Source organism: Vombatus ursinus, unplaced genomic scaffold, assembly GCF_900497805.2.
Source record: "Vombatus ursinus unplaced genomic scaffold, bare-nosed wombat genome assembly UNPS02015255.1, whole genome shotgun sequence".
NCBI lineage: Eukaryota > Metazoa > Chordata > Mammalia > Diprotodontia > Vombatidae > Vombatus > Vombatus ursinus.
Genome location: NW_020955033.1, coordinates 23,328,846 through 23,339,696, shown reverse-complemented (window position 1 = coordinate 23,339,696; position 10,851 = coordinate 23,328,846). Strand labels below are relative to the sequence as shown.

General features: G+C 41.5%; 1 protein-coding gene across 1 annotated transcript in view; it reads left to right on the top strand.

Annotated features, from left to right (window-relative positions):
* Window positions 1-344: 344 nt before the first annotated feature.
* Window positions 345-10,851, top strand: part of LOC114031802 (laminin subunit alpha-3-like) — a 325,671-nt gene continuing 315,164 nt past the window's right edge. Inside the window, exon 1 of the mRNA XM_027846940.1 lies at window positions 345-666. Within this exon, the coding sequence (XP_027702741.1) occupies window positions 385-666 (282 nt within the window). The 5' untranslated portion in view covers window positions 345-384. The remainder of the gene's footprint in view (window positions 667-10,851) is intronic.

Here is a 10,851-nt window from a genome sequence, read left to right as displayed (position 1 = left end):
TAAAAATGCCAAAAGCAACCACAACCTCTCCTTTCATTGACAACTGAGTGACCTGACCCGCCTGCTACAGGTTTTCACCTCGACGAATCAAGTTCCACTGCCCTCCTTTTCTCCCTCTCTTCCTTCCTTCTCCCTGGATCCGCTCCGCGCGCTCCGCTGGGGAGGCGCTTAGTAGCCGCCTCCTACGACCGGGGGTGTGTTCACTTCTTTCTGGGACAATCTCCAAAAAACAAAAGCAGACCAAGGCAGGGCTTTCTGTCCACTGCTGCTGCTGCTATTGAGGCTGCTGCTGCTAAGGCCACCGAGCCCCGCTCAGAGACAGCTGGAAGGTCGGGTGGACAAGGCAGAGCGGGGCTGGCACTCCCTCCTGGGCCCCGGGACAGGATGGCCAGGGTATGGAAGGGGAGCCCGGCAGCTGCTCCTGCGCCCCGGTGGCTTCCGCGGCTTTTCCTTCTATTGCTGTCCCCGCTTTCCGTAGCCGCCGCTTCTCCCGACCCGGACACCGGCTTCAGCCTTCACCCACCCTATTTCAACCTGGCGGAGGCGGCTAGGATCTCGGCCACTGCCACCTGCGGGGAAGAGCCCGGGGGCGCGAGGCCCCGGCCCGAGCTCTACTGCAAGCTGGTGGGGGGCCCCATCGCCTCCACCACGGGCCACACCATCCAGGTAAGGCTGCGGCGGCGCGCGTGGGCGGCGCAGGTTGCGCGGAGAGGTGGCAGGTTGCCCCGGGCGGTCCCGCAGGTTGCCCGGGGTGGAGGGCGGCTTGCCCAGGACTTAGTCTACTGGAGACTTTTGGGAGAAGAGGGGATGGTTCAGTGAGTGCCAGCTCCCGGGGCGCTCAGGGAACTTAACTACCGCGTGTGTCCAGGAGGGAACAAATCCCCAGCCCGAGGTAGAGAACAAGGAAGGCATGAGAGCTCTTGCAGCTGACCTTAGGGAGAAGGGTACTTGATCTGAAGTCAGAGACTTGGGTTCGAGTTCCGAGTTGGTTACTTAGAAACCTATGACTAAAGTCCTTTCACCTTCGTGGGCCTCGGTTTTCCTCCTCTGTACCAGAAGAGTGTTAGGCTAGATAGTCCTTAAACTCCCTTCCATCTCTGAAGCCCGAGGACAGGAGGCAACAATGAAAAGAAGTGTATTTTGGGGGGGAATTTTTAGAAAAAGTCCCAAGTACAATTTGATGGTGAGAGATGGCAGGACAACCAAGATAAACTTCTCCTTCTGCTTAATTCCAGACTTCCCTCCTCGTCAGGGATATTGTTTCTCCTTGTTCATAGGTCGATAGTAATGGTGAATGTCACAAGGTCTGATGAAAAGTGGTTTCCAGACTTGAAGTCGGTAGTCCTGAGTTTGAGTCTCAGTTAGTTCAGTGACCTTGGGCAAATGCCTTAATTTCTCAATGTCAGAGGATTATAGGATAGTAGAGTTGGAGCTGGAAAGGACTTTAGAGGTCATCTAATAATAAGAGAGTCCACACCTCTTGTTGTTCATTTTTCAGTCTTGTCCGACTTTGTGACCCCATTTGGGGTTTTCTTGACAGAGGTATTGAAGTGGTTTGCCATTTCCTTCTCCACCTCATTTGACAGATAAGGAAACTGAGGCAAAGGGGGTTAAGTGACTTGCCCAGGGTCTGAGGTTGCATTTGAACTCAGGAAGATGAATCAAGGTGATGCAGTGGGTAGAGTGCCAGGGCTGTAGTCAGGAAACCAATTTCCAAGATTAAGTGATTTGCCCAAGCTCAGCTCCTCTGATTACAAATCCAGTTCTCTTTCTAGCGTGTTGTATTGTGGACAAATACACTTATTCTAAAGTCTTGCTTTTAGTATGTAAGTAAAACTGGTCAGATCTGTAATTAGGGTGGGCTAACTGGGGCTTTACTTAAGAAAGCCAAATTTGGAGGGCCCTGATAATATTTAAAATCTTTGAGCAGCATAGTAACAACCTTGGAACCTAGTTAACAAAAATGATTAAAATAGGAAGCTATTAAATGGTGAGCTAGGGTGAAATTTTCCCCCTACCCCACCTCTCACTTCTCAATTGGGGCTCAAGCCCCAAGGCTATGTTTGTGGTGTTTAAGTTCTCAAAATCTTACCAAGCCCCAAATGCTTTCTTTATTGATGTTTGTGGACCAATTTAGCTAAATATGAAGAGGCTTATCAACAGGTAAGTGGCAGGATGATAATCTTTCAGTCACAGAAGCTCTGGAAGATTGTCTATTTATTAAGTTGTAGAGGAGTTGTGATCTAAGTTTGTGGGATATCGTTCTTGGATGTCTTGAAGTTTTGAAGAATATTTGCACAACTGACTCCAGAGGGGTGATTTGAGGAAAATGCTTTGTAAAGCATTCTATAAATGTGAGTTATTATTATAGTTTGAAGGGATGTTAGACATCACCCCATCCAATTGCTTTTTTTTAAAATTGTTGATGGGTTATATTTTAAAAAATATTCCCAACATTCAAATTCTGCCTTTTACACTTACTCGTTGTGTGACTGGGTAAATCACTTAACATTTTTGGGGGCCTCAGTTTCCTTTTTGTGAAATAGGAATAATTGTGCCTATATGACATATCTCACAGGGTTGTTTTGAAGAAACAAAAGTATAAAGTGCTAGAAAATTGTGAGTTATTAATATTGCTGAAGAAAAGGCTAGAGCAGGGATAGTTTCTGCCCTCAAGCTGTTTATAATTCCAATTAATTATACTCTGATTCATAGTCCTAGGCAGAAGAGGAAGAGACTTTCTTAGATAACTCAGCATATGCCATCCTTCTAGGCCAGGGTGTAACTTTCAGGAACAGAATATTGTCAGGTGTTGAACCTTATTCTCTGAAAGTCAGAGATGAAGAAAAGCCAGGCTGAGCCGGGCTGTCTGTCTTCTTTCAAGGATGAAGACAAGAGAGGATGCAGTAATTGCTGTTGTGAGAGGGTTGTGTCAGGGACAAGAATGGGAAAGCAAAGGGATTGAGGTTAGTTTATTAGAATGCTTCAACCAGGTGTTTTGGCAGCAGCTGGTTCAAACTTGCCTCTGGAAATGGGAGGAGAGAAGAAAAGGGAAGAGGGATTAAAATTCACCAATCTCTTCTACTACAATCAGTGGTGATTATTCTAGGTCTGGCTGGCTATGTACAGTTGCAGAAGTGACAGAATACTGAAGTAACTCAAGATGACTGCTTTATATCTCTGAACTTTCATTAAACATACAAAAAAAAAATCAAAACTCCCTGGTACCAGCCTGGATTTAGAAAATATTTTGGAAAAAAAAGTTAAAACATGAGTTAGGAATTTTAAAAAGCCTTATTTTTATGTTAATGGCAATTCCATAATTAGAATGTTGAGGCCCATCTTACTCTGTATGAGTCAATAGCCAAGGTCATTTTTATTTTTTAAATTTTATTTTATATTTTTGTTATTTTTTTTTCAAATGAAGATCTGTTTTTCCCTCTCACTATAGCCTTCCTCCCCCCTCCAATTGAGAAAGCAAGAACAACAAAACTGTTGTTACAAACACAAATAATCAAGCAAAACAAATTCCCATACTGGCCACGTCCCAAGCAATCATTTATCAGTTTATACTGTGAGTCTATTGCTTCTCTTTCACGAGGTGAGTAACCCTTTGTGGCCAAATTCCTTGAACTGTCAAAGTGATTTTCCTAAAATGGGGATCTGATCATGCCACTCCCTTACCTTTCCTCCCCTCCACCATAAACTCCAGTGGCTCTCTGTTGCCTCTAGGATTAAATACAAAATGCTCTGGTGTTCAAAACCTTTATAACTTAGCCTCTCTCTTCCTTTCCAGCCTTCTTACACCTTAATCCCCTCCGTGTACTCTTTGATCTAGTGACACTGGCCTCATTGATGTTCCTTGAACAAGACACTTCATTGCTAAGCTCTGGGCATTTTCTTTGGCTGTCCACCAATGCCTGGAATACTCTCCCTCCTCATTTCTACCTCCTGGATTCCCTAGTATCCTTCAAGTCCCAGCCAAAATCCTATCTTCTATAGGAAGCCTTTCCCAACACCTCTTAATTCTGATGTTTTCTCCTTTTTTTGGTTGTTGTTCAGTTGTTTTCAGCTGTGTCAACTTTTCATGACCCTATTTGGGGTTTTCTTGGCAAAGATACTGGAGTGGTTTGCCATTTCCTTCTCCAGCTCATTTTATAGGTGAGGAAACCGAGGCAAATGGGGTTAAATGACTTGTCCAAGGTCACACAACTAGTAAGTGTCTGAGGTCAGATTTGAACTCAGGAAGATGAGTCTTCCTGATGCCAGGCCCTGCACTCTATCCACTGTGCCCCCCTGTCCCCCTGTTAAATTATTTCCTATAAGTAGCTTGTTTTTACATATTTATTTGCTTGTCTCCTCTATTAGATTGTGAGTCCCCTGAGAGCAAGGACTTTCTTTTACCTCTTTTTGTATCCTCATTGCTTAGTTTAGTGCTTGGCACATAATAGGTGCTTAATAATTGTTTATTGACTGACTGGCTTTCATCATGAGTCCTTATGGAATGGTAATTGATCATTGTGATGATCTGAGTTCCTTAGTCTTTCAAAGTCAGTTGTCTTTACAATACTGTTGCTATTGTTATCAGTTGTTTTCCTGGTTCTGTTTACTTCACTCTGTATCAGTTCATACAAGTCTTCTCAGGTTTCTCTGAAACTATCCCCTTCATCATTTCTTGCCACACAATTGTATACCATCATATTCATGTACTGTAACCTGTTCATCTGTTCCTCAGTTGATACTGAAGTCTTTTCAATCACTGGTCTAACAATTTTTGTCAGGTGATAATCTTCCTCTATCGTTTCTCGGGTCTCAAGTTTCAGTGCCAAAAGAAGGATAAATAAATAAAGATTTCTTCAAAAAGCCTGCACATGGGTAAGTAGAGGCTGAAAAGGAATGACTATCTGTAGGAAGAAAGAACAAATAGCAAATTAATATATTATTATTCAGCTTAAGTTGACTTTTGAAGGCTACTAATTTATTAGCTTAAATAGGGCACTGTGCTTTGCTTATGATTCTGTGTGGTAAGCCACAACAGGAATGTATACATACACACACATATATAAAAATTGTAGTTTAGTTATGTTCGCCTCTTTGTGACCCCATTTTGGGTTTTCTTGGCAAAGATACAGGAGTGGTTTGCCATTTCCTTCTCCAACTCATTGATATGAGGAAACTGAGGCAAACAGTGTAGAGTGACTAGCCCAGGGTCACATACCTAGTAAGTGTCTGAGGTCAGATTTGAACTCAGATCCTCCTGACTCTAGAAATGGCACTTTATCCATTGTGCCTCCTAGCTGCCCCATTGTAGTTATATGTACTTTGGGGGCATGGAACACTAATAGAAAGCCAACCGGAGGGTTGGAATAGATGAAGCTCCTTTCCTGGCTGAACAATCTTTGTGTTTGGGTCTATTTACAGACATACCAAAGTAGGGAGTTGTAGTTGCAGAGGACAGGAATAACAGGAGGATTCAGTGCCCACAGGATTAGGAGACAGTGGGGCATGAAGAGACGGGAGGATAATGCCTATATCAGACTTTACTTAGCATCCATAAAAGGAAACAACTATTGGCAAATTCTTTAATTATTGCCACATTCATTTATTGTGAAGGTCATGGAACCACATATTTAGAACTGGAAGGGACATTAAAGCCTATCTCATTTTATGAGGAATGGAGTCATTGGGAGACCAAGTGATTTGTACAAGGTCACACAAGTGGGTAGGAAGGAGCAGAGGTGGGATTCCAACCTGGGTCTGTCTCCTGCCTCCAAATCCACTGCTTTGTCCACTGTATCACCTTGGTGCATATAACCATGTGTTAACTTCCACTTCTAATATTCTCTAAGTAAGCCTCTATGCCTTTATGACATTGTTATGGGACAATAACGGGGGGGGGGGGACTAGATCAGTATTCAGGAGGCAGCTAGCATTTATACTTTAAAATTTAACACTCTAACACTTTAAAATTTGCAAAGCATTTTACAAATATTATCTTGGATTCTTTCAACAACTCTGTAAGGTAGGGGCTATGATCACTCCCATTTTACACATTAGGAAACTGAGGCAGACAGATTAAATGATTTGCCCAGGGCCACTCAGCTAGTGAATAGCTGAGACAGGATACGAACTTGGGGCTTCCTGACCCCAGGCCCAGTGCCTCTGTGCGCTATCCACTGCCTAGTGTGAACATATCTCTTTCTGGTAGGTGTCAATGATGAACACAAATAACTCAGATTGAACACATTCTTACAGCTGGTAACAGAAACGAATGTATGGTTCTCCTTAATGAATTTCATTTTTTTTAAACCAACATTAGCTTGGATTCACAAATGTAAAAGAGATTTTTCTTTCTTTCTCTTTCTTTCCTCTTTTTTTTTTTTAACCATTTAGGCTCTTTATAAGAGGCTTACTTTTTTATCTGCTTGTTATGTGGCCCACAAAGATATGAGGATTAATTACTTAATTTTCTCCTGCTAGCACCACAGAAAGGCACAACTGAAATATGCCAGGAAGGAATCTCCTTCTCTCTGACCAGCGGTCTCTTTCTACTTGCTATAGAGAATCATTTATCCGGAGTTCATGACCTCTTTAGGCAAGCATAGTTCCTAAGGAACTTTGAGAGTCCCTTAGAGCTTATCATTCTCAGCATGTCAATACTGTAGTTATATGCCTAGTCAGGTGTGCGTTGCTGACCCTATCTTCTGCTCTATTTCTAAGAGGGCCCACCTAGCAATGGGTGCCCATATTTCATGTGGGCATACTTATCTTTCCCTTCTTCCTTGCTTGCTTAAACCCTTGGTGTACTCTTCCTTTCCATGGGCTCACTATGGTCTATATAGGTTCATACCAAGGTGTGTGCTGATAAATGTTTAACAACCAGCTCTCCAAAAAAAAGGAGGGGGGCAGGAAGGGAAGTGATTTGTCCAAGCTCACAAAGAGAATAAGCATCAAGATCTCTATCAGCACTTTCTACGGTATTTATGTCAATATGAAAACCAAAAATCCTTTCATAGCTGTAATGGAATTCCACTGAGAGACACATAGCACAAATATTTCTGTAGCTAACAAGTGATTGCTGTGGCTTAAAAGGGGTTAATTTTCCTAAAAGACTGGCACACTCCAGTGATGGAAAATGTGATAGCAGAACACGTTATCAAACCTCTCTGCTTTTCTGGGTCAAGTGTATCTCATGGGGTGGAAACTGAAATTTTTTGTAATTGAGACTTTCAAAATGGAAAACTACAGATTTCATTTTCTAAAAATAGAAACCATTATAAATACATATGTTTTACAAATGTGAACAAATTTATTTAACTAATAAAATCTTCATGAACAAAAAATGGTTAATGTATAACATCTTTGATGGGGTGCAGACAGAAGCCTTCTCTATTTAGGTAATGGGAAATCATTTATCAGTTAAAGATTGATAATTCTTTACATACCATGTATTGTGCATTAGTTTTGAATTAATTATGAACATGAATAATGCATTTATTGAACCAGATATTCTCCAAATGCAAAAATGATTTCCTATTTTTAAGTTAGACACCCTTCTTAAAAACTCAGTTAACTCTTGTCTAACCCCTTGGTACAATTTAGTGCAATAAAGCCCTGATTTATTAAGTAGGGCCTGAGTATTTCCAAAAACTAGGTAGACTAAGTACAGAGGGAGAAAGACTCTCTGAAAACAATGTGCATAAGAGACCTAGAGGCAGATAGGAGTTTTCAATTTTAGGCAGATAAGTCAAGTACCCTTTTAATGATGGAAGGCTCTAGAAGTAGCCCTTGAGAAAAGGGTGATAGGGAGGCAATGAAAGGAGAAACAGTGCTAGGAAGTCTGGTGGAACTTAGAGTCTAAAAAATGTGCAGGCTGTATTATGAAATATTCCAGCTTGGAATCCTGCTACCACCAGGGTGCCAATTAACAAACAAATAGAGGATTGAATGAAGAAGCCTAAAGTGTTTTGAAGGAGACAGCGGGGCATATGTGATGCCGAGCTCCAGATCAGATTTAAAGACTTAGAAAGCTGTGCTGGAATCCAAACTTCTCTATGACTGTGGACTCAGAAATGCCATGAATGACACGTGAAGCTCGGCATCCCATACAAGTGGCCCTTAGCAGAGTTAGAGAGAATGCTAATAAGGAAGACCTGGAAGAAAGCCAGTCTCTGGGTAGTGATGTGGTCTGTCTTCAGCAGTTTTTCTGATCCAGACATGTGGGACGGATGGGTGTCTGAAGCAGTTGTTGCATGATGAGTTGAAATCCGGGCAAATTCAAACAGGGTGGTCAGAAGAAATATTTTTTTAAGGAAACCCTGATGTAGACTTCAAATGAGGTGGTATTGTTGTAGACAACTGGGGAATAATAACTTGAAGCTCTATTCAGCATAGAAAATGCAAATTAAAACAGTTCTGAGATTTCATCTCAAGCCAGGCAAATTGTTGACGATGAAAAAAGATGGGATCATTCAGTGTTGGAGGGCACAGTAATGCACTGTTGGTGGAAATGCAAGATGATTCAAGCATTTTGAACTTCTGTTTGGATAATACAAGAAAAGTGACCAGATTGTCCATTCTCTTTGACCCAGAAATCTCACTAATGGGCATATACCTTAATGAGGTCAAAGACAGAAATACAGGTCTCTCTCTACACAAAAAATCTTCATAGGAGTACTCTTGGTGATAACAAAGAATTGGAAGCAAAATGGTACTAATCATGTCACACTGCCCCCCCCCCCCCACTCAATAAACTCCAGTAACTCCCTATGGCCTCTAGTAGCAAATACAAAGTGCTCTGTTTGTCATTCAAAGCCATTCATAACTTAGCCCCCTTCTACCTTCTCAGTCTTCTTAAACCTTACTCCCCAATACATACTCTTTGATCTATTGACACTGGACTCCTGGCTGTTCATGAGCAACACACTCTAGGCATTGCTCTGGGCATTCTCTCTGGCTGTCCTCCATATTTAGAATATTCTCCCTTGTCCACTCTGACCACTGTCCTTCCTGGTTTCCTTTAAGTTCCAGCTAAAATCTTCCCTCCTACAGAAAAGCTTCCCTAGCCCCTCTTAATTCCAGAGCCTAACCTATTAATTATTTCATATTTATCCCGTGTGTAGCCTGTTTTGTATACATTTGTTTGCATGTTGTCTCTCCCCGTTAGATTGTAAGCTCTTTGAGGGCAAGAACTGTCTTTTGCCTCTTTTTGTATCTCCAGCATTTAGCACAGGACCTGGCACATAGTTGGTTGTTATCCTTTGTTCTCGAAGAAGACCAAAGTGACATCTTTATGTTAAATTCAAGTTATAGTGTGTCTGATTGTGGCTGATCAGACCAATATGAGCTTGGAATCCTCCACCAAAGGTTAGGCACAAATAGTTCACGAGAACATTGGGATGGATTCCCTGTATTTGCACATCTCGAATTTCTTTTGAGCTATTTCCATTCTGCTTTGTTCACAGAGCACACAGTATCTTCTTTGATGAGGGTACACAGTGTTGGGCAATCCCGTGCCAGTGACTACCATGTCATGCAATCAATTCCAAATCAATTCCTACATAGTAGGCACTTAACAAACATTTATTGAATTTAATGAATATGAATGTAATGGCATATTGTGCAGTAAGAAATGATGAATATAAGGAATTGAGAGAAATGTGGGAAGATTTGTATGGACTAATGCAGAGTGATAAAAATGTAAACAACAGCTAAAATAATATAAATGAAAAGACCATTAGAAGTAATGTGAACTAAATAATGGGAAAAACCAATGAAGGTACTGGAGAAGAGATAACGTCACATAATCTCTCATGGTGAAAGGACGACTAACACAGAATGTTATATACGTCACCAGGTGTCTCTGTATTCCGTGATTTTTCTTAATTGTTTTTCTTTGTTACAAAGCGAAGATCAATCTGAATGGGTGGGATGGGAAATGTGATATAAAGACAAAAACCTATAAAGGTAAAATTAACAACTGGGCTTTTAGTGATTAAAGCTGAGTAAATCTTTTATGACCAAGACGTGAGTTGGACTGTGTGTCTGAGGGGAAGTCACGAACAGGGGTGGATTCTGCAACTATCAGTCAACGATATTTATTGAACGTCTAGTTTGAAGACTGTATTAATAATCTCTGTAGGGGCTTTCCAAGGAATAGTGTCACTGCCTTTGGGTATTTTAATCTCTGCTGGTAGCCACAAAAGGGCTTTTACAAAGTAGAAGGAATTATTGGCCACAAATTGATCTTTTCAGTCATACTTGGGAAAAAAATCCAGAAATCATCTAATCTTTCAATGTGAACAACATATCCAAAGCATGATTATAAAATGATGAGATCAATTCATTTGCATTGCTAATTGAAGTCATGCTCATTGTTTTTATAATCATACCATGTATGGAGGGATATTTCGTTGATTTGGGTTACTTAGGAAGGGCTATCATTGGGTAAATTATGCAGTGCTCTCTCTTTCCCTTCCTTCTCCCAACATTGGAATACAGGCTGTTTTACAGGCTGGAATGAGGGGGCCAATTTTAATAGGGATAAATGTAGACTCTTGTATTACACTTGTATTAAGAGGATCAGTCTCACAAGTGGAGAATGGGAGAGGGACAGCTGGACAACTTTTGTTTTTGTCATGTTCTACAGGGTTTTCTTGGCAGAGACACTGGAGTGGTTTGCCATTTCCTTCTCAAGCTTATTTTACAGATGAGGAAACTGAGGCAAACAGGGTTAAGTGACTTGCTCAGGGTCACACAGTTAATAAGTATCTGAGGTCCCATTTGAACTCAGTTCTTCCTGACTCCATGCCTCGCACTCTATCTATTGCGCCACCTAGCTGCCCTAGGGGG